The following is a 24813-nucleotide window of genomic DNA, read 5'->3' as shown; positions in this document are numbered from 1 at the left end:
AAAAGCATGTGGAGCAATATTCTTGGAGAAGGTCAACTTGATCTGCAAATGAAACCGAAACATTGGGCCAGAAAAAATTTAAACGAAAAATTGAAATCATAAAAGCAAAGAAACGTCACTGTTCAAGCCAATTCATTTTGCAGCCTTTCGAGAGGTCGCTGGAGTCAATGTCGGTGATTTGTACGTGATTTTTCGCCAACGATCTTAATCATATCACCGCAAAAGACGCACTTTTTTCTCTGAGATACGATGTCTGGTAAGCACGATTATGATGTAGTGCTGACTGCACAGCAACACCAGCCAAAACACAACTTTTAATGTGACTCGAAATTATTAATGATCATGTTCAATCGCTTAGAATAAATCATTCGTATTAGACCGACTAAAAATAAATGCGTTTGCTGGAGCATATGAAGCAAATTTATTAGAATTAATCAATTGTGGGCTCTTGCCCGCTTCTAGATAAAATGGAAACCTAGATCAGTCCTTGCAAACGTCGACTATTAATAATGCTCTTATCTTGCCCAACATTTATCACTGTTTTAATGAGAGGCCGTTCAGTTGTGCCTGCTAAGAGTTTAAGTCTCAATGGTTTCTGCAAATAGTCTAGAGGCAATTCAAGCACATAGTCTAAAAAATAGCTGAGTCTTTGCTCTATTGTTGTTGTAAATCCATCCCACGAGAAATATAGGAAATGAAATCCACTTCCCAACCCATGTTCGATTGTATCTCCACACAAAAATGCGTTCACCCTCGTTTTTATCCAAAATCTAGCTCAATCTCAAAAGTGGTTCACCTTCAACAGTCGCAAATCTTACTTAACGGTGATATGCCTTTAGGCGCTCTACCTTGACCATTAAATAAGAAATCGCGTACTCTACTTTGGGTCAAATCATACCGCTCATGTCGTAATTCATCGTTCAAACCGTAAAAACTCCAACTTAATGTCCAATTAGCACCAAATCAAAGCTAGCGAACGCATTTCGATTAAACATTTATCATTGCAATAAATTCTTCACATCCAAACGCAATCTCGATATCGGCTCTGTTCGCTAAGAATTCAACGTAACGCCAGCATCAATGTTACCACGAAAAAGACCCCAAAGTTACTGGTATAGCTGAGTCATACCAGCATAGCACAAACTGTTACAAAACAGCAAAAAGACAAATCAAACCGTAGCGAGGCGGTCCACTGGGCCTAGGTGATTATCATCAAATATTTTTCCCGATACACACCTTGCCAGGTGACCAGTCCGGTTTGGACCTGATGTCTCAGTCTCGTGGTTTATTTTAAGAACGGAACCGCTGACTGACTGCAGCGAGTTCAACTCACCTGGTACAGGCAGGCAGTGGCGCAAATGTGATACAAGCGGTCCACGTTACCGGCTAATGAGCCTCACAAGTAGCAGTCACACCGAACAAATAACAATTCAAGGTTATGGCAACTGGATAAAAGTGCCTCCGGTCTTATTTTATACGCCTCTATCAGATTAACATGCAATTTCTGTACAATGCCTCATAAACAGTCAGTTCCGTGATGTGTTGATAGGCCTTTTTTCGGTGGTTGGACTCTCGGTGGGTTGGTTGCTTGTTCTACAGGTTTTTTGCAGTTGGAATTCTTGACAAAGTTATGGGCTATCAAATGACGAAAAGAACGGGTTAGGTGACAAGACCATATGTCTGCACTGATGGCATCATTATATATTCAACTAAGAATGCAAAAATGAAATGGTTATGGAAGCTTTGAAACAGGATGCAATCAATAGATCAACCTTTTCTAAAAGTTATATGAAGAGTATCATTTTTGTTTTTGATGTAATTCATACCTTTCAAACAGGACGGTACCAATGCCAAACAACATAAACAGTTAAATGTATTTCACCGATAACACATTAGATTTGTTACGACATCTTCTTTCTATCAACTTCAGTCACATTTTCGATCACCGCGAATACTCAAAAGATTCAGCCCTGCATTGCCACCTGCATACGCCTCATTTCAAGTACTTTGGCTTAAGGCTCGAGCGAATAGCTACGGCTGCTGCAGCGTACACTTGAGCTACCATTCCTGGTTTGTAGCCAATTAATAAAAATTCTAGTAATATACTATTATTAACTTTATTTGGGTAGATATCGATATAGAGGGTATCTCGGAGCCCAGGCACCATGTTGTGGCAGCCACTTAATTTTTGCAAATTTTTCGGTTGAATGGGTTCGTTAAAGAAATGATCACTTTGGACCCCCGCACAACCCACCTTTCTAACAAATGTCAAAACTCAGAACGGCTTCCAAAAGTACTAACGGAGACCTTTCATTTGATACCCCACATGACGATATTTGATGGAAAAAAATGTACACTCCCCTTTCGCATGTATAGAGAGCCCAGCTTAAATGCGACATAGAATTATGTAACTCACTGTATGTGTGAGCGTTCACAGTTCCCATCTTTCCAGCAAATTTGGTGTGAATCGCAGCAACTGTCTAGGAAAAACATGCGTGTGATGGACAGACAGGCGAATATAAACAGGCACGCAAAAAGTTGCAGCGGGCCATCACGAAAAGTAAAAATTATGTCTTCAATCGACTCTGTGATGAGGCGGACTCAGATTCATGAGGAGGAGCGTATAAGTCGGTTATGTCAGCAATAAAAGGCAAAAGGTCGCCTCCTATTATGTGCCCTAGATTATTGTGGGATAAAGTTTCGACATTTTTTCCCCAACATTCGGAAAGAAATACCAATGAGCGCCGAAGACATAACTCCAGTAACCACAGCCGAAGTCTTGGACGCAGTGGAAAGCGTTCAGGATACTGCAGTCCCCGGCATTGATCGAATCCCCAACAAGGCGCTGAAACTGGCAATGAGAATAGCACCAAGCACGTTCGCACGGGCGTTTACAGACTGCATAAAAGAGGGGTCCTTTCCCGCAGGGTAGAAAATACAAAAGCTTGTATCCGTCCTGAAAATAGGTAAGCCGATAGGTGAACCAACATCCTATAGACATATCCGCCTTATAAATACAATAGGCAAGGTCCTCGAGCTGCTATATCCATTAATTGATAGTGGCGGTTATTTATCGAATAGGCAGTTTAGCTTCCGGAAGGTCCGGTCAGGGGTTGATGCTACCAAACTAGTTTTTGAGCTTAGCTAGCCAGAAAAGCCTACGACGAAGGAAAATACTACGCACAGACAACCCTTGACATCAAGAACGCGTTCAATTCTGCCAGATGGAACCATATCATCGAAGCGCTCATCGCGGCACAAAGGCTAAAATATATATTAAATATAATCTTCGGTTACTTCCGACAGCGGAAGCTACTTTATGATACGGACGAAGGGTCGAAGATGTATGTAATAACGGCAGGAGTACCGCAGGGGTCCCGGGCCCTCTGCTATGGAATTTAATGTATAATGACGTTTTACGACTCCCAGTAGCTAAACAAGCCATTGTCGTCGGATTCGCTGATAATGTTGGAGTGGTCATAGCATCCAATCACCCCGACGAAATCGGACGATCATCAAGTTTTGGCTTAAAGACCACGGGCTGGAGCTTGCCGAACACAAGACGGAGTTGGTGCTCTTTACAAAGTGGCGGAAATAGAAAACTGTTGAAATTCGCATCGGGGCATATGTCGTTAGCTCTTAGCCATCGCTGAAATACCTGGGAATAACATTCGACTCCAAACTGAGCTTTAAACCACACGTAAAGCTTACTGGGCAGGAAGCGGCGACTATCAGCTCAACACTGGCAAGGATGCTTCTAAATGTAGACGGCCTGAAACATAGTCGACGATTACTCTTATCGAGGGTCGTCAGATCTATACTTTTATACGCAGCACCAGTGTGGACATCGAGAAAAAAAAACGGAGAAAATCGCAGACAACTTCAATCTGCATATCGGTTAAGTTCTCTCGAAAATGTTTCGTGATTGCCGGGATGATCCCGGTGGATATTCTAACCGATGTACCAGAATCGAGAAGCAAGCCTAAACTATCAAAGTGAACGTATGCGGTCATTAGCTGCATAACAGCATGGGACCAGGCGGAGAATGGCCAGTGGACACACAGGCTTATCCCAGACATAAGTAACCACGATGAGATGATCTGACTCAGTTCTTAGTCGGACACGTTGGATACAGGAATTACCTCCATAGGTTTGGTCTAGATGAATTGCTCGATTCTCCTACATGTGAAGGTGTAGCCAAAAATGCAGAACGCATCTTCCTCGCCTGCCCAAGATTTAAAAGCTCAAGGAGAAAGCTTGAAACGCTAAATACCTGTTTAACGGTGGAAAATCTGATAAGGTACATGGTGCAATCAAATACAACATGGGACATGGTAGTTGCAATGATGAAATGGATCCACCACCAGCTAAAAGCAGCAGAAACGCAGCGGAGACATAGAAGGGACGCAACTGCAATTAACGCCAGGTAAAGCGGTAGCAGCTGGATATTGTGGAGAAAATATGGGAGGTTTTAGTCGGTGAGAGTCCGACATGCGTGTCTTAGATTCCAAATGCGTATCCATGATGGATTTCCCCCAACAACAAAAAAAGACAGACAAACAGACCGATTTTAATAAGGTTTTGTTTTACACAAAACCTTAAAAACTATCATTTTTATTTATAATGGTTAAATTTTGCCTCCTGTTCACCCTTTTGAGGAGTGTATGGCATCCACACAGTTTTTGTTTGTTGTCTATTTTTCCCCTCCTCATTTTCAGTGAGACTGTGATTGATAACTATTTTCTGTGATTCAGTTTCATTATCATTACATTTAATACTATTCAAGTGACAACACAGCAGCAAGATAAACATAAATATCCATGAAGACTAGTGTTTGATGCCAAGAAAACGTTCTAAACACTCAACGATCGCAGAAAAAGAGAGAGAGAGTCACTTAATCGGCACCAGTGAGATCTATTCATTCAAAATTTGTCTTACAAAAAGAAACGACAATTCCGAGGCATCCTGAAAAAAAGGACTCGCAGTGTTGCACTGCGGCTGACATTTTGGGAGTCTGTCCGGAGATATTCATATTTTTATAGCAGGTTCTTCCAAGGTTGGTGCTACCTCTACTCACTGTGTTTACGAAAGAAAATTTGTGCTGAATGGACTAGTGAAAAGCATGGTTGACTAATTGTCCTTCACAGTTTGCCGTTTATCTACCAGATGTCAACCATTCAGTTCATAGATAGCTGGCGATAGTTAACGTTGATGAATCCGCATTAACTGTCATCAATTTGAATTCAATTATACCAGAGTTGCAGGTGATTCTAGTCTATTCTATAATAGAATGTGATGAAGAGAGAAATGCACTGGGAGGCTGATCAGGGAATATTACAGAATCCTAAACAACAGTTCTTTAATACACCGGAGTGGTTACAGAAAAGTTTGGTATCCTAAAAAGAGAATGACGAAAAGATAGCTACCTCTCAATTACACAATAATAGCTGAGCCGCCCGGCATAGGCGGAAAAGGAGGGGAAAACAAGCAGAAAAAGCTTCAAAGTCGCGGTGACCTCTGGGTGCCAGGCGGTAGGTATATACCGTAAAATGTTATGACTAAACTTTGTCGACGAAAGCACGAATGAGTGGCTGAGACAGTATCGCTCCTACTTCAACGTGTGGGAGGGTGCACAACCAACCGGAAGAGGGTCTCTGAGATGAAATCGAAGGCGAACAAGAGGAAAAGCGTAGAAAAGCGTAATGGTAATAAAATTCAGGAACAACTTGGTATCCAGAATAACAATAACACTTAGAAAGTGAGCCGATACGTCAGGAACATTCCTTACCATTGACGTTCCTCAACCGGATGTAAAAAAGGTTCGGGAACAAATGGCTGCCGGCTCTACTACAGGCTTCAGACTGTTACGTTACAAGTGTCGACTTTTAAAGTAATTGGAGGGGACGTCCAGATCATGGTATCTTCATTTAAAGCGCAGACGAGGCGACATATGTACTCCTCAAATAAATTTAGAGCATTGGAAATCGCTGCATGTACTTATCAGCTGTCGGATGAATAACAGCAAAACATTTATGTACATCATACAAGAATCACGGGTTAGTTGTGGGGAAGTCTGGCGCTTAAACTTCCGACATACTGACTTGTTGTATGACAGCAAAAATGATAGACATCCTGCATGGTGGTTTCAAAACAACTCCAAGCTACTTTGGTTAACGACCTGTGTTATGACGTCACCAAGTCACCAAGGAGAGAAGAAGATGCTATGATGTTCTACTTATTCCCCTTATGATATAGACCAAGTTCCCAGGTAATAGCAGGATTTCATGTTAATGCCCACCATATATGCTGGGAAAGTTCGAACATCAACGCAGTCGACTTGACTCTATTAGAGTATATGATAGGAACCGAATTGCAGATCCTCAATTTGGTTCTGGTAAATCTACCGGATAGCAATAAATACCGAAGAAAGGATTAATTTCCTGGTGTTGAAGAAGCTTTTCCCGAAAATATATATAAGAAAATAGCTCACTCTTATTTGGTACAACGCCAACACCTATTACTACTCATAACCCAACAGCAGTGCCAACAGAAGTCTATTCAACCACGATACAGAAGGACTCAAGGATTGTTATTCAAACATTGATGAGTATCTTTGAAGCCATCTTCGATAGGGAGTATATTCCCCTGATATAGAGAGAATTACCACATACATATTATACATTACCTTGAAGCAAATGCCTAGCATCCGCTAATGCAGTCAATTATCGTCTATGAACTTCTAGGAGGACTAAGTTCCTGTGAACAGTATACCATATTGTTATAATCGTTAGAGGCAGGGATGGCGTTCCTCTCTTAGGTCAGCTGTAATAGGCCCTAAATTCCACTGAAACCTGCTGCTAACCAAGAAGACTTATCGCTAACCAAATACATCAATCCGCCACTATTAAAGGTATCAGCAATACAATATTGTTAAAAACAAAATGGTTGTGTTGAATTCAAAACCTCGGAAAAATGCTAGGATGTACATTTTTATCAACATGGTGAGATAGGCATAGGTCCTTTCGAGAAATAGGCAAGAATTCTTGACGCATAGACGGAGTCAGGACATAAGTAAATTAGTTCAAGCAAAATAAATACGTGTCTGCGCGCTAAATATTGGCACTCTTGCTGGTAAGACGCAGGAACTTGCAATAGCCCTCATTAAGAAGCGCATTGGTGTTTACGCTCTACAAGAAACTTAATTGTGGTAGCAAAAGCTGCGTCATACGAACGCGGCAAAAATGGTTATTAGCTCCTAATAACCCAAATACTTAATGTGGTGTTAGCATCAGCGTCTCTGAAGGTTTCCCTTATGCCATTAAAGAAGTCGAGCGATTTCGAGATCGGCTAATGAAGCTCACCCTTATATCTGCTGATCGTACGATTTACTTCTTCATTGCATACGCACCATACGCAGGTCGACCTGGTGCCGAGAAAGACGACAAGTGACAATGCAGATGGCAAAAAGTGAAATGCGAGAAAAGGGTTTGAAGCACGCAATGACGGTGGGGAGAGTATAGTCGATTTTGGGGACACTCACGACCTAGTTTTTATCAAACCATTGTCTAATTTTCCTACATTTTATAGTGGGAATAGTAAAACACAAATCGACCATGTTTTCATAAAATGTGGGCATTTCATCACTGACGCTGACTTGCTGGTCGTGACCCTCCAAAGCCTTGGGAATCATACCCAAATATGCACAGAGACTCATCTGAAGTGGCTTCGGTAACGAATCGCCACAAGCGATTATCTGGTACCATGGGAGCAAGGATAGCCTTCAGGGTTCATATGTCGTAGGAGAATTTCTGGGGAATGTGCTCTCGGCTCTGGGGGTTCTGGGTTATGTCAACATCGTCGAACTCCTTTATTCAGCAGAGGCATCAGGTAGGTCTAGCATCCACATGTACCGTTAGGCTAGTCAGAGTTCTGATTGTGCGCACAAAACTCACTTAAAACCACAAGGACGTAACGCAACTGAAGTGGAGGAATCAAATCAAACGTATGAAATCAAGGAAAATAACAAGAGCTGACGACATCGCATCTGAGCTCTGGAAAAAGCTGGGACCCAACACTGAGTGAGTTCTTCAATCGGATTATTGAGGAGAGTAAAACACTGACTGACAAGAGAGTACCACCGTTCTTATAAGGAAAATGAAAAAAGGCGTTTGTTATCCCATACCATAACAATTTTTGACATTCGATGAACGATGTTGTTCAAATAACAACCAAGTTGGGATTTTCAAGAACTGCGGAACTACTGATACAATACACGTTGCGCGGTTACTCATGGATAACTACCGTGAAAATCATCGCCCTCTCTACATTGCATTTCTAGATCTGGAGAAGGGGTTTAACCATGTGCAACACTAACTCATCTGGTACGCCCTGCGGCAACACCTAGTGCCAAGAGAACTTGGTTTCTGGGCTAAATTTGGTTTACTACGATCCGAAAAGCAAAGTTTGAAATGTCGCATATATGTCAAAACTGCTTCGTATCTCTGTCGGTGTTAATCAAGGGCGTGCCGTCTCATCACTCTTCTTTGTTTTTATTATGAACACTATCACAATGGACATCCAACATCAAGCGCCCTATGCAGATGATATTTTCCTAGCGTCTTATAGCAAATCTGATCTCGAGACTTGTTCAAAATTGCAATAATCACCTAAATAAAACTAAATTTTTGATGGCCGATTCTATTGGAACAAGCACTATCATTGTCAGTGGTAGTGACCTGCCCAGAACCGAGCAATTTAAATATCTGGAATCAGTGCTATTAGCTAGGATTATAAAATTGCTTCACATATTACCGCAACTTGGACGAAGTGGCGTTCCACAATCGGTGTTCTTTCGACGTATTAACGAATGTCTCAAATCTACATTTTATCGCAGTGTCCTCCGCCCTGGCACCCTCTATGATCCTGAGTGTTAGCCGACTAAAGAAGGCAATGAATAGCGTCTCACGGTAATGGAGACGAAGATACGTTGGACCAGTGGTATAATGATCACATCGGAAATGAGAATATCTGCGACCGATATGGGATCGCGGAAAAAATAGAATTCGCCCTGACTAGAATTCACTTGCCAAGATTGATGGGAGAGAGACTCCATCCAGATCAGGCTTTTAACCCGTAAGATCCAAGCTTGACTCAGGGAATCGTGCAATTTCCAGTAATAGTAATAGCTTACATGGGCGAATCAGTAACACCGAAAGCTCTATCTTCAACAGAGCGAATAATCCAGTTGTTTCCGCGAAATTTTCCAGTAAAGGCTCAATAACAAAAGGGGGTCTTACTAGTAATCGAAGTACTAGAGCATAGAAGCTACGAAGAAGATTGGATCGCCATGGAAGGATGAACCACACAGGCCTACCAAATGTACAACCAAGCCACGAGGCTTTCTCAAGCCAACCGTGCGTAACCTGTCTGGTACGTGCTCTATCAGATAACCAATTAAAGCACTGATAATTGCAAACAAAGATTTTATTTTAATAGACCTGGATTCCTATCTGAATCTATCCTCTCTGCTCTTAACCAAAATCAACTAAACGATTTCTAGAAGATCATTTATCCAAACAAAATTCAAAACATTCCAAACTTTTAATTGCCATCGACTTTAAGTCAACTTCCGCCGATATTGAGTATCAAAATAATTATTGGAACCTCCCCTTGATAATGGTACCCAAATCGAGCTCGACATCGCTGCATTGTGCTCTGAATCCCAAGTAGTCTCTGCCCAGAATTTCACATTATTTTAATTTCGAAATCTATTCTGAGTCAACGCCACAATATCTATTGCCCGAGCGCGGCTACTACAAATCAAAAATAAATTTTAAAGCGCATGAATCTTTTTCTTGGATACTCTAATCGAATTTGGTGTTGTTTTTCGATGAAATCTTTGATTTGTGGATGCTTGAAAAACAATTAAATTGTATGGTTGGCCTTGGATGTAAATTGCCTACGTTTAGAGAATATTAACCTGTCATTCGACTATGTATGTCGGTAAGCCTATTATTTAATTAAGCAGGCGTGCGAAGAGAAGCATATGAAATTACAAGTTTGAAAACGGTTGATATTAGCCGCCCCAAAGATTGACTGAACATTTTTTTAATTTGAGAAAGGAAACTGATGTACGAAACTTAACACGTACGTTGTTAACAGGAGAAATTATGGCATTTTGTAAGTTAAATAATTTATCCACATTAATTTTTTGAGTAGAAAAACTGCAAAAATGAACATTGTAACGAACCTTGCGGCGTTGCAGCAAGGGGTCTTTATGTCAACTTGACAAGAAGGAAGTCATTATCCGTTCTGGTAAACTGCTTCTCTAAAGCCCTTGCAGGGTTTTACCCCCAAATTCCATCTATTTTAGACCATGCAGTTGATGTAATTTTCTCGGCACGACTCCTACTTTACGGAATTTTGTCAAACCGTCGATTAACAATCAAAAACTGATCCTCTGACTTGCTGCTGATTACGCACAGAGCATATTAGCTGTTCTGTTGGTACCATCCACAATATAGCATACGTGAATAATACGTTAATAATCAACGCCACATCAGCAAGCCAGGTCAAAGGCTACCATTAACATCTTACTATCCGACGAAATTGAAGGCTATGAATTGACTAGTCCTCATCAAGCAGAGCCTTTTTTCATTGTCATCGGGAAGCTCTTCTAAGTCGAGATTTCCAGCTGTCTCTAGAAAACTAGATTTATCAAGATATAAAGGATGCCTTCTGGCGCACTTGATGGAAATGAAACTAGGACCTGGGAACTGAATTATCTCAGCATGGTTGCCTCTAACCGTCTTGACATCAGGAAAAAAGCTTTCGGTCTCGTGAATCTTTCGTCATAAAAGATCCTATGCCATAATGCCTAATGTCACAGATTCTATTAAATCAAACCCATGACCCTTGCACCAGAAAAACCCAAGCGCAGTCTTTCAGCTTTATCAGTCTCGGTACCAGTAGATGGGAGGACGCTTTGGCATGCTGCAGGTAAATTTGGCCAACCTTTATGTTTTTTGACATAAGCTTAGCCTAAAGTATAATGGAAAACAGTTAGAAGTGGATAATATCCTTGCCCTTCTTCGAGGACCAGGTATTCAACTTCCAAAATGTTCTGCCCAGCGCAGCTCGGTATTTACAATAGTGAACTTGAGCCAACCGCCAGAACTAAAAGCCGGGAACTACCTGCTGGAGCAACTTTAAGGCAGCGTCATCAGTTCCCTCCAAATGAAGGAGCCCATCGCGAAAACCTTGATTATTAAATCTTGCCTTCGTTCAGTCTCCACCATTTTCATCCACAGGCACTTCCGGAGGATAGTAAATTGTCCCTATAACATTTTGTCATTCTTGGAGGAAACTCCCACGGTAGCGGCCAGAAACGAGGCTGCAGCTTTCACTTACGTCCTCTTTTTCCCACCTTCGGTCTCATTCACTGATTCGATCACTTTCCAGCAAATTGGTCCTAGTCCCCGCGAGATGCGAGGATGTAGGCGCTAGTGCGTCTATGGTTTCCGGGCCGCTTGGCTCCTTTTTCACAAATCGGTGTTAAACCAGTAGCGTTCACGTCGTCAGCTTCCCTTTTTTCCGTTCTGCCTGGTAAGGATGAAAGAGAAGATTTTGACAGTAATTCTGTAATTCTGCAGCCCCCCATCCTTAATGGCTGAAGTAGATTTGGGTTGTAGTACCGCGAACGGAAAACATGTTTTCTACAGATTTCTCCGTAGATGGACATGAATTAAGATGAGGCCTCGAAAATTCGTGCCTCGGTCGCGACTTGATTGCTAATGATCGCGGGTGGATTCGAAGTATGTGACTTCGTACCACTTGGAGAGTTAAAATCCATAGTTTCCATATTCATGTGTAGTAGTAAACTACTTCAGGCTCCCTCACCACGACAAGGTGGTGTCCACGAAAAGATAGCATCCGCCACCACAATAAGGTGATGTCCCCCACCACGATAAGATGGGTCAGCAATCTACTTTGATGCACCTAAGTAGTTCTTTTTATATGATACTTAAAAGATTGTTTAAGATAATAAATTGCTTCATATTTTTTCCTTCTTCCTCTTTAATAACTGAAGGGACGACAACACTCCAAAGTTCTTCAGGAGTCGAACCAGTTTTATTTAAAAGAATTTCTGTTTTCCCGCAACGTCACCGAGACTGTCTCTTATTTAGTAATTTCCGAAGAGTATGACATCCGCACAGCCTCTATTTTTTTTATTATTCAATTTCATTGGACTGCTGACCTTCATTTTCTTTGTAGAGAAAAACCTATCTCAGGATTCGAGCCCTGGATTCGGAAATGGGGAGACTAATGGTCGATACTTGAACTGGACAAAATATCTCTGAGCAACGAATCATCCCAGACCGATATGAAAATGCAAAGCTGCTTACAAAATACCTCATCAAATCTGAATTATTTAAAAACAACAAGAAACTCACAGGACAAAGGATACAATCAGAACTATCTTTTGAGCAGAATTATCATAGACAGTACACTTCTAAGTAACAGCCCTTTGTCCAAGTCGAAGAAGACCTTCTGTTCATAACCAATAGAAGTGCCTCCCCAAATTAACTCATCGAGCGCACGTAAGTTATCCCTCCATTCGATGATTTCAATTAGCATTGCTTAAGCTTTGAAATACGTACAGGAGTGATAAGGACATTGACAGTAGACCAGTCGAAGCAGTTTATTTACCTCGTTACCTCGGGTTTACAACTCAGTTCTTATGAAGGCTTGTGTTCGTCTTTGTGCTCTACCGCTAATATAAGCTATTAGCACAAGATTAAGTGTGGTGATAATAAAACTGAGGCACAGTCTCATTGAGAACGATATAGGAACGATTGTGGCTACACTATATTCCACAAAGAACTTAACAGGACACATGCAGGATGCCATCAAACAAAATGATTATACAGGGCAATGTAAAGTCCTAAAATATAGGAGAGACATGATCTTAGCTTTGTAAATTTCTGAGATTTCTACTGCTTTGTCATCAGCGGAACACTGTCCTAGTACAAGGTTTACCTCAAATTGAAGCATAGGAAAACAGCCTCTGAACAATCCGCCTATGAATAATAAAAGATTAAGTGCCTGCGCGGGTGAAGTCATCGCGCATGTCCCAAAGCGACGTTACAAGAGCTAGCTGACTCCGAAAACGGAGAAGTGTATTAATCTATGGAAGAAGCTGGAAGCTACGTTGATAGCTGCGAGAGAGGGTGAGCGCGTTACAGTGGAACTTTCTTATCGCGGCAAATTAGAATTCCGCGTAGGTCCTGAAGAAATAAATTCCACCATCACGAAAGAGTTTTGAGTAGACCATGAACCATTTGGATGATGCTGTGAGGGTCATTAACGGTAAGTTTTTCATCTACCATGATAAAACGAGGAAGAAACACTTTATATAATCGCCGAATGTTTGGTGGAGTTCCATCTATTATGGATGATTTTCAAGTTCACATAACGTGTGAATACGAACTTTTTCTCTAAGCTTCTCTAAGGGCTGCGGTCTAAGCTCTTTACCAAGGAATGGATGAAAGTTTTGAAAGAGGGTACCCGCACTAAGTGCTAAAATCTAGCAAAAATCATCCTGGAACGTGTCGTTTTTAACCGAAAGTTGATTTTGGATGACATCAACACTATGTATTCCACCCAGAAGGAAAGTTTCGTTGGAGAGGAAGGGAGCGATTCAATTGATGATTTCCCTTCTCCTCAAACACCTCGAATAGATGGACGAAATTTGCTTATTCTCTCACTGCTCTGTTGACCTCGGTCAAATGGCTCTGCGTTTGGAAAAGGAGGCAAGCGGGGTGTCAAAGATAGGTCATCACACTTTTCCTATTTTCATAATCGTCAGAATATCGCGCGCTTCAAATAGTTTGTAATCTTTCAAGCATTGTTTGTGTCGGACATTATCATTCGGCAATTGTTGCCGCTCAATTTTCTTATTTACCCATGAAAAAATATTTACCGTGCAAGAAAAACTTAACAAGGAGAATGGGTGTATGCCCGGTAATCAAAAGAAGTATCTAGCTTCAGTCATAGTTTGTTCATATGAACTCACTTCGTTTTGACATTGACGAAATTTTATACTTCTGAGATGGACATATTGTTATTAACTTTATTCGTGCAGATATCGGAACCGGATGTATTTTGAGGCCTAGATTTCGTAGATGTGCACTACTACCTGTTACACTTTTTGATGGTCATATTTTGACCCCTCACTCCCCTATGTTTCACCCGATATCAAATATGGAACCAATTTCGAGTACTAATTGAGCCCTTCCATTTAATTTTGCACCCTCCATTCACATGTATGAGGAGCCCCTCCCCCCGTTAAACTTAACACAAAATGGCGCCATTTGCTGCATGTAAAGAAAACAACAGATCACACGCTCTTACCAGTTTTCGTAACAATCGGTTCAGCTGTTTCCGAATAAATCGGATGTGACAGACAGACAGACAGACGCCTGTCTGTATATCGACTTTTGTGTAAAAACAAAACCACGAAAATGGTACATAAACATTCTTTTTTTAAATTTTATAGCATAAAATACTTGTAACAGTATTTATGTCCGAACTAGGTAAATAGGAACTTTCTTATAGATGCGTAGATTTAGTGAATCCATCAGGATAAAAGACCCGAGATTCTAATTAATACAACTAAGTGTTCGCTTCTTGGAACAGAGGACAATTAACGCCAAAGGACAGTTTTCCCAGTTCCCTCTACTTGCACTAAGTAGAGCTAGCTAGATCTGCAAATAAATTGCATGAAAATCTCGCCTTCTTCTCCGCAGCTTCGTCAGTGCGACTACCGAGTCTAGCGACATGCTACATGTCTGCCTTATAAGCTTACAAGCCCAAGCTCTGCTATATAAAGGCGAAATCATTCTTATATAAACGAAGTCGACAGCTGGCAAATAGTCTGAATAGATTCAACTTTTCACATATTTTTGAGCGATACATCTTGTATTTTCAACCAGCAGTAAAATTTCCTTCGAAAACCAGCTTTTGTAATGTAATCCGTTGGAGACGATCAAAGCTCCCTTGCTGTCAGGTGCATAATCTTTCTATGATCATAAGGTTTACCTAACCAGTATCCTGATTTGCGGAGCCAGTTAATATTATACGATATAATGTTTTTGGTATGAAGATCGAATGGGGGAACAGGAGTCTACAGAGATCGTCTCCTGCTACATGGCCCCAGTAGTGCCCACACCTGGGGTTTATTAATTCAATTTAGCTGGTCTTACTATGTTCCGTACAATTACAAAATAGCGCCGCAAAGAAGGATAGGACAAGCTGTGTACAGCCACATATCCCGATGTTTTTGAAAAGGTATCAAGCTATGCAGGCATTCGTAACTTGTAGTTCCATGTTTAGCCTCTAATTTGGCTCCGAATACAAGACAATTCCCAGGCACCTTATTTTATTCATTGAGCCACGTGAGGTGGAATTTAGGTATCTACGTTAGTAGCGAATAGCATCGAATTAGTTTTCACTGGATTTATACTGAGTTCTCATGAAATTTTACCAATAACGTAACGACATATGTAAATCGCCGCATTGGTAGCGCCCCTCTCCTAACGGCCCTAGTTAAGGAGCTGCCTTCCATATTTTTTTGAATTACTGCTCTTTCTATATACAGAAAGGACGCTAAGGCATACTGCTTATTACCTAGTAAAGAGCAGTTTCTAGCCTACATTCCAGACAGGGGGACTAAGAATTGGAAAGAAGTAATCTTTTCATGATTACCGTTAAAGGGAAGTCTAGGACACGTTCTTGAATTTTCAGCATAACTAACCAGGCACAACTAATTGGCCTAATTTTCTCGGAGAACTGAATCCACCTCAATTTTAAGTGATGCACACTTAATTTTCTAATTATGGGGAAGTATGCCACTTTTCAAAATGGTCCGGGCTTAGCTAAATTTAAATATTTATTTTAAATATGCCTAAATCGACGGCAGAAAGTGCATACTAACTATCTACACTGAATTTGCTAAAGCCTTCGATACTGTAAATCAAAAGATACTTCTGTCCAAACTCTCGTCTCTAAGCGTTCTCATACCACTTGTTTTATGGGTTGCCGCCTATCTTTCCAACCGATCCTTCTGCGTCCCTTTTGATGGCTGCACATCCCGCTCCTTCTCCTCCTACACTGACGTCCCACAGGGATCTATTCTGAAACCTTTATTATTTTTATTTTTTATTAACGACCTTCCCCTTCTCCTTACTTGTCTCCGTTTGCTCTATGCAAACGACGTTAAGCTGTTTTCCGCTATATCGTCGCCTATCGACTGTGTTTCCCGTCAATCTAACCTGAACACTCTGGTTCGTTGGTGCTCTGCTAATGATTTAGCTCCAGTGTACACGGACTAAACAAGGTAATATCATCCGAACATCATGTCCGCCATATTTGAATTCGATGATGTCACTTGGGTCGTGATTACCGAGTAGTTTTGGTTTCCAAATCGTTGCGAATATTTTATTGATAAGCATTAAAATTGGTGGTTTTAATTTTGATATCAATCGTGTTTAAAACAAATTTTCGTGAAAAATTGAAAATGGTGAGGTGCGCGATAAATGTTTGTGATAGTTTTCAAGGCAAAAGAGGAAGCACCTTGAAATTCTTTCGTTTTACAAAGAATGAGACAATTTGCGAAGAGTGGAGAAAACTTTGTGAAAAGTGTAGGAAGATCGACTTCAAAAACGCTCGTGTGTATACAAAATTTTTTGCGCTAGACGATAATAAGCTTCAAGACATACTTCTGAAGACTGTAGAAACCAAAAGACGGTTAAAGGACGACGCTTTACCGAGTCAGTATTTACGGGAGCAGGCTAAAGCGACAGATCCAAAAGAGTAAAGCTCAGGAGATAAAAAAGGGGGTACTATCTTTTGAGACGTAAGATGTTATTGAACTTGGAGATGAAATTTTAAAAAATAGAAAAAGACTAGAGGTTTTCGTCCAAGATGTAGGATTTCATCTTGTGAGCAGCGTGACCGAAAAAGCTAAGTATTGTTTTCTGCTTATATTTATTCGTCGTGCCTGCTTCTTGGACGAAACCGTCTTGCCTTTGGTCTTTCATTGGGGGCTTGTCCATGAACGGGCACTGTAAGTTTCTGTGCACTTAATGCAGTCCACCATTGAGTTGATGGTGGGCTAAGCACTCCTCATATAAATAAATAAATAAATCCAAATTTAATTTCCGATAATTGTATTAAAGGGAAGAAGAGATTGCAAGTTGTTAAAGCGAAGTAGAAAGAATATCGCCTGTTCAATCGACACGAAAGGACGCCGAGGTTCAAACAAAATAAGTTAACTTTAGGGTGAAAGTACGTTTGTTTCACTAATCTAAATAAAATGTTCAAAACAGGGTTGACCACGATTGTAGCACTTCAAAGCTCGCAATAAAAAATACTTCTACAAACAGCATAACGTACTATTTCTCCTTTGAAGGGTATTTTTACGAAAGAGCAAATTCGGAAAATCTGAATAAAAAGATGCGTTGAAGTAGTGAGGATATTTATTCTGCCATTTCTCTTTACACTAAAGGACCACTAAAGGCGTCTATACAAGAGAAAAATAGCACTGCCAACAGTGCCAACATTAAAGAAATGGACTGCAAAGATAAATCGTGAAATCGTGAATTCTGTGCTGCAAGTACTATCGAAAACAAAGTACGACTGTGTGTTCTATCTTTTAACGAGATGAAGATCAGAAGTACTTTTGAGTATGATAAGACTAACGACTGGCCCCTAAACTGTTTACTTCCACAACCGGTCACTAAAAAAATTTATTAAAATTATTTATCAATTTGATGTGTTCATGCGACGTTTATGCTCTTTATTGAAAATAAACGTGATTGATTTGATTTGATTTTTATTTGAATTTCTGAAAGTAAGTTCTTCTGCTGTTCGGCGAACGAGGAGAATAACGTCGCCGTTATAGAAAAAGCTAAGTATGACCAGGCTGTTTTTCGGAAACTGGAGAGTGGAAACTTCTTCGAATTGTGGAACAACCCGCTTCCCGAATCTATCAAAAGAGCGTTGAAGGGAGCTAGTGTGGTATTTCCGAACATTGGGCGACTTCGAACGCCTAATCCTGTGCTTCCAAAAACCAGATGTCAACTGTAAATCCACAATGAAGGGCACAAGATGCGAGAAATCATTGCAGAGTCGAACTCACCGACGTACAACATCGCCAAGTGGTTGATCAATAAGTGCCAAACCCTTAGGACGACGAATAGTAAGTAACTAATACAGAAGCTGCAACGCATTGACAGGATGGGTGGTGACGAGGTGATGGTATCGTTCGATGTGAACGCATTGTTTCCCAACACGCCAGTGAAAGAGTCAATTTTCGAACTCGAGAGATGGCTGAGCCAGTTCAGATCTGGCCCGGAATGGAGAAGAAAAGTTTGTATCTATGCAAACCTTGCCAGGTTCTGCATGAACGAAAACTATTTTACGTTTCGGGATAGGTTCTACAAAACTACTTCGGGAGTACGGATGGGAAACCCTCTCCCGCCGATGCTCACACTTCATGTCATCAATCGAAGAAGAAATTGAATCCGGAGGAACAATACCTAAAGTACTGTTTAGATATATAGATGACGTATTTGCGATTGTTAGAAGAGACCGATATCGATATGGTCATCTCCTCTATAAACAAGATTCATCATAAAATCGAGTTTACACTAGAGGTAGAAAAGGATGGGGCTCTACCCTTCCTAGATCTAAATATCGTCAACTCTAACGGGAAGCTTAAGTTCGAGATATACCGTAAACCTACAGCAACGCAGAGAACGATACCAGCATCTTCACACCATACATTTTCCCAAAAAATGGCTGCCTATAATTACATGATCCACCGACTGATTAAATACCCTCCTTCGGAATACGGTTTCAATAAGGAACTACAGCATATTATTGACACCGCTATTAAGAATGGGTATAATCCTCAGACTGATCGGAAGGAAAATCAAGCAACATGAAAGGCATGCCTATACAACACTATTCTCGCAGCAAAAGGAGGCAACCACCAGACGGATAAGTATCCCGTATTCTTCCCTATTTAACAACATCAGGAATTGGATAAAAAAGTTTCAACTAGAAGTCGTAGGTTTGAGTCGATCGTCCACCTTGCAGAATTTATTGGGAAGCGTCAAGGATCCTTTGGCAGCGGGCGAAAAAAGTAGGATCTACCGAATAACGTGCAGCGACTGTAATAAAATATACTTAGGACAGACTAAACGCCTCATAACGACTAGATTTAATGAGCACGTCAAGGAAGCGGTAAGTAGTGTTCGGAAATAAAAGTCGTGCATAATATCATCAATGGCAGCGCACATACTCGAAAAAGCCCATACCATTCAACGGGAAAATCTTGAGCTCTTGCGTCACACAAACCGAATGACAACCTTGAACCCTTGGGAAAGTCTAGACATTTTGAGAGAAGACGCGACGCGGTTATTAACCACACAGATTCACGTAACTGCCCTTCAAAATTAATAAGACTCGCCGCGGTAATTAACAGGTAATTAGGTCAATAGTTTAAACAAAATTTTAAAAGTAATTTAAGTAATTAGTGATTAGGTATAAAAGCATGTAATCGCAATTGTTTTTAGTAGCTTTGTACTGACGAAGGGGGTAAGTTCCTCCCAAAATATACACATATCTACATTGAAAACTAAAATTTGTAGTTTGGAGAAAGCTACTTGTCTATCAATTTTAGGCTAGACTACAAGTCGCAGACAATATCTCTTATCCAACATTTTATTTACTAACGATAAATTTTAGTTACAACTTGATTTTTGGTCGTAATATTAACAAATCTCTGATCATCTTGCCGAATTGGAATTTCGATTTGGAATATCTCTGAGACTTTTCTTCCGATTTTCATAGCTATGGACTTTATTCATACATACATTACCTTCAAATCTTGATTCATAACTTTCCTTTAGCTATAATAATTCCAGAGAGACAAGATGTTCATTAAATTTCACTACCCATTATATCCGTCCAAGTGACGTCATCAGCAATTTGACGCTTGTCTAGTCGGTGTACACTGACTTAACTCTAAATGTTAGAAAGTGTCACGCTATCTGCTACACATTACATACCACTAACCCACTTCCTTCTCCTACTCTCTTACCGGATATTCCTTATCACGCCAACACTCCACTCAAGACCTCTTGTCACTTTCGAAAATAAGCTCCGCTTCGACATCCATTGCCTCGAAGTCCCCAATCGAGCAATTTTAACTCCATCCAACCCTCCTAAGCTCTCTTCAATTCCCTCGTGAGGAGTAACCTCGAGTACTCCTCTGTGATCTGGCCACCTTCCCGTAATTATGAATGTGTTACCCTTGAAAATATGCAACGCAAATTTCCTCTTCTTTCCCTCGTGTGGACTATTGCTCATGCCTCCGCTTTCTGGTGCTCAGAGGTGACGATGAGGAAGACGGGGCGGTAACCCAGTCGGCCAAACCAAAACCAAGTGGCCGAGGAGAACCTCCATAGTGGTGGCACCGGGAGACGCTGTACTTACTTTGGTTTGCCGGCCGTGATGCATTAGGTGAATGCTCCAAAGGCCTAATCAGGGCGATCAGACCCAAGTCTGCACGGGGACTCATTTGAAGTGGTAATTGGCCACGAAACCTTACCAGGGGTATACTGGAACCATGGAAACCGGGATAGCTCCTGGACTCTCATACTTCGGGTGAATTCTCGTTGTATATGAGTACAGCTCGGTTGTTTCCGGTTGGCCCCCCTTAGTGGGAGTTTCATGGTGGTTGTGGTTGTGCTCAAGCGAGAAGAGACCTTTGGGCCCGGGCGTGGTATTGCGGGTGCCGTACTCCTTAGATCGGTAGAGATTTAGGTAATTCTTGCATCCACCAGTATGAATGCTAAGCCATGCACTTGGTATAGACTGGTACCGTTGTTGCTTGTCTCAGCGGGACTCTGATTGTGGTCACAAAATCAATCCGTGTCTGAAGAGAACCGTAGGATTAAGTCTCCACGACAGGTAACTACGTTAAACACCATGGGCTTAACTGCCTCCGCTTTCTAAACCTCCCCCTCCTACAACAACGTATAACCTATCTGAATTTATGCACATTTTCTAAACTTTCCTCGGGTCGGATAGACTGCTCGGCCTCTAATGACATCAGCTGCCATCCTGCGTCTTATAATACAGGGAACGTAGACAGTTTCAATGTGCCCTTCACAGAGTTTGAAGTCTACTTCCACACCCCGATTCCTAGGCTTTGTCGAAGTTACAATGCACAACAGTTTAGTCCTTTACACTTCTCTTCTTAGTTTTAAACTCTCTTCTTCCTGAGGGCACTTGATAACAGGAGTTTACTCTGCTTATTGTCCGTTAAATAAATAAATTATATTCTCTGGGCCTCAATGAATTTTACTTATCTTTACTTATAGAAATAGAAAAACCTGCGTTCTACAAGATTGACTATGGCATCGGTATTGATAGACAAGGTAACTGCCACTGACACATTTGGGATAAGCTAGCATAATTTAAAGATGCTAACTCGTTCTTTTCTACTTCATATATTTCAGGAAGCTTCATAGTTACCCACAATTTGCTGCTGAAATAACCTAAATGTCACTAATATCAAATATCAAAATGAGGAAAGTAACCGCCTTTTCAGAAAACATTGGAAGACCATCTTGAAAACTAAAAACCTTTTACTTCCATTTTTCCATTTTACCTCGAACATTTATATAAAAATTTGCAGCGAGTAGATTGCTTAACACCAAAACCAGAAATAGTGTAATTATCCAGAAGAGAACACAGTTCTGGTCTATGTAAAAACGGAACTAGCCTCATTTAAAGGAGTGTAGCAACTTGGAATGTGTCGTAGTTTTTGAATTGGTTTCTTGCATGAATTGGAGTTTGGATAGTTTAATGTGAATATTTCTTCTTCTGGAATTATTTTTCAGTGTGTGGTAAATATGAATATAAAAATGGAATGAATATTTATTTAAGGTTATTATTTAGGAATGGGGAAAGTTTTAAATGCCAACGATTTCCCGTCAGCATCGTGCCAATTTCTTGAATTAGCAGCGATGGATCAACCACACTTAACGACTTCAATTAAACAAAAAATGTCTACATTTCATTAACCCTAAGTAAGATCGAAAAACTCTACGACTAATTAGTGCAAATTAACCTAAATTATTACACAATCTTGCTTGTGCGAAATTTCAACAAATACCAAAGAAAAACTGGCACCAATTATCCAAATTGTAACAAAATCAAACGCTACCGCTAATGGTGCTCGCTTAAGACAACTCGCCAATTGGGAAAACTGAAAAGCTCTTTTGTCTAAATCAACTCAACCAAAGTGCGAAAGAAAATTCAACGAAAAAAATTTAAAAAAAAAAAGATATTTTGTGAATAATAATAAAAAAGTACGACTTACTGCCATGTAAAGCTCCCAGTAATGCCATCTTTGAGACGATCGCGTAAAGAGCGCTGTCTACTCGGTGCTGAGCCAGTGAACGGGGGCAAAGTGGGGCTACCACTACTGCCACCCCCGCCGTGAACGGGGCTCGCGCGTGAAGCTTTCGTTGGACTATCTATGGACCCGCTGCTGCCGCCGCCAGCAATGGCCCCCGCCGACGTGGATGGCATACCTTTTCCATGACCTGCTCCCGTCGCTGCTGATTGCGGTCCGCCACCGCCACCACCTACACCATTGCTCGCTTTCGGCGAATTCTCACGGCGACTGTTCGGCATTTTGCTCCAATTTACGCTGGCGATAAATTAATTAAATGCGATAACTTCTCTGCTGGCCAACGTTTGTGCGGCGTTTTATTTATCTAAACATTTTCTCGGGGGCGCGTCAATGGGTTAATTTCGAATTAGTTAAATTTTTCTTTGCTTCTATTTTCGCGCGTGTTATCGTCTTAGATTGTAAAATTGACAAACCTTTCTTTCCCGGATTAAACTCCTCTTATTAAGGTGGGGCGGGTGCCACGATAGTAGGAAAAAAGGATAGAAAGTAGTACTCGCAAGATGCTAAAGGAGCGAGCTCCTAGTTACCTTCACAACCAAATGCTCGGTTGGGAGAATGTCAAAAGATAGATTTTGTACAATGAAAAAAGCTGAGAGAAAGATGTTATGGAAATAATAGCTGAGTAGGAAATGAAAAGTTCTAATTATTCGATTTAAATGGAAAATTTACACGAACTAGAGGTATCCAGACTATCAAGCGAAGCCTGAAGCGTTATTTCAAACTCATTTTACTGTATTTGACCGTTCAACCAACCTGAAAAAAAGAGAAAACCGGAATTAGTTATGACAAACCAATGTTTATAGGAACATTATTACAAACACTGAACTTGCTTTTAATGATTAAGAAAGTCTTTTCCTTTAAGCCTGCATGCGTTTGATGCAGCATCGTAATACATATCTAATAATAAATATGAATATCTCCATATTCCTGATGCGCTTCTTCTCTCACGTCTTCTTCTAGACCTTACTTCAGCAAGATCCTACTTCACATGAAACTCCCCGTGGACACCACCTTGCCGTGGTAGGGGAGCCTACGGTATTTCACTACTACGCTAAGGGTGTCCAAAAACACATGAAGGTGGACACAAAGGAGTAGCTCTCCAAGTCGTAAGAAGTCGTAGACTTCGAATCTAAACGCGACTTTGAGAAATTAGGTCGTCGCCGAGGCATGAATTTTGAAAGCCTCATCAGATTCATGTTTCCCCACTGAAAAATCTGTGGAAGACAGGCTCTCTACGTCAGTGGAAAACCTGCACCCGGTGCCTATGGCACGGTCAGCTAGGGGGAAGAGGAAGGCTCGGCAGAACGAAACTTCAGTCTCAAAGGAGAAGATACTACAGGCTTGCCTTTCAGAACCTTCTCCTCCGACTCTACCATGGAAAGCAGAAGAAATAGAAACTGGTGATGTGGACGCAACTGGCCTAATTCCTGTATGTGGAAACAGATCCATGCAGCACGGTCATCGTGAACCTGGGAGCCCCGCCAGCCGACGAAAAGGGAAGGCACTGCGGAAGAGAGCAAAGTTTCTTAAGAATGGAGGCATGAGCGTTGTTACACCACCAAGTGTGGCGATATCCTGAGAAATTGAGGACAAGCTGGTAAACCGGGTAAGATCCCCACTTAACGCAGCAGACTTTGATTGATTATAGACTGGCGAGTGCTAGAGGGAGTCTCACTCTTAGATCACCGTTACTTAGAATTTAATCTTTCTATTGCAGGCGAACAGTCTATAAGACGGAATCCAAGGAAAACTGATTAGACAAGACTCAATGAACTTCTTGGCGGCAAAGTGGAAACTCTGAATCGCACACTTTTAAGAATGCTTTGAAGAGGCTTGCCCTATTTTCCGAAGTCAACGGAGGCTGTGCAGAGACCTTAGTAAGGACGAGTCGATCAAGTTGGACTCTAGAAAACCTCTTAGAAAACCGAATGGTAGTTTCACGAACACCAGAGTTGAGTCTATACAGACTCTATTGGAAATACACTACCTGAGAGAACAGGTCTCAGAAGTGGAAGGAAGAGAATTGGCGGTTTATGCAAACCTTTTAACACGAAGATGTTGTAAGGCGAATTGAGACACTGCGAGAGCGATTGTTACCAGTGGAAAGGCGTGAGCTGCTATACTATAATTTGAACACCTCAAAACACCTAGCATGAATGCCATCTACCCAGCGATGCTAAAGGGAAGTATAGAGTACTTAGAGCAACTTGTCTTGCTCTGGGCTACGTGCCTTCTTCTTGGCAGAAGGTTAAGGTAGTCTT

The 24813-nt window shown here is 41.1% G+C and overlaps 1 protein-coding gene and 1 long non-coding RNA gene across 4 annotated transcripts in view; one reads left to right on the top strand and one right to left on the bottom strand.

Annotated features, from left to right (window-relative positions):
- LOC119658683 (TLD domain-containing protein 2) overlaps positions 1-24813 on the bottom strand; it is a 357611-nt gene that overhangs the window by 288523 nt on the left and 44275 nt on the right. For 2 of the 3 annotated variants that reach the window (XM_038066255.1, XM_038066256.1), the window contains exon 2: positions 22457-23305. The exons of the other annotated variant lie outside the window; for it this stretch is intronic. In XM_038066255.1, the coding sequence (XP_037922183.1) occupies positions 22457-22773 (317 nt within the window). In that variant the 5' untranslated portion in view covers positions 22774-23305. The remainder of the gene's footprint in view (positions 1-22456; positions 23306-24813) is intronic. 3 annotated transcript variants of the gene reach the window in all.
- LOC119658687 lies at positions 16302-21920 on the top strand. The gene is made up of 3 exons (XR_005250273.1): positions 16302-16396; positions 21453-21509; positions 21591-21920. It is a non-coding gene; the product is annotated as an uncharacterized LOC119658687 (long non-coding RNA).

This window comes from Hermetia illucens, chromosome 6 (genome assembly GCF_905115235.1).
Source record: "Hermetia illucens chromosome 6, iHerIll2.2.curated.20191125, whole genome shotgun sequence".
In the NCBI taxonomy this organism is placed as follows: Eukaryota; Metazoa; Arthropoda; class Insecta; order Diptera; family Stratiomyidae; genus Hermetia; species Hermetia illucens.
Note: the sequence above shows the minus strand (reverse complement) of the source record. Positions and strands in the feature narration are given on the sequence as shown.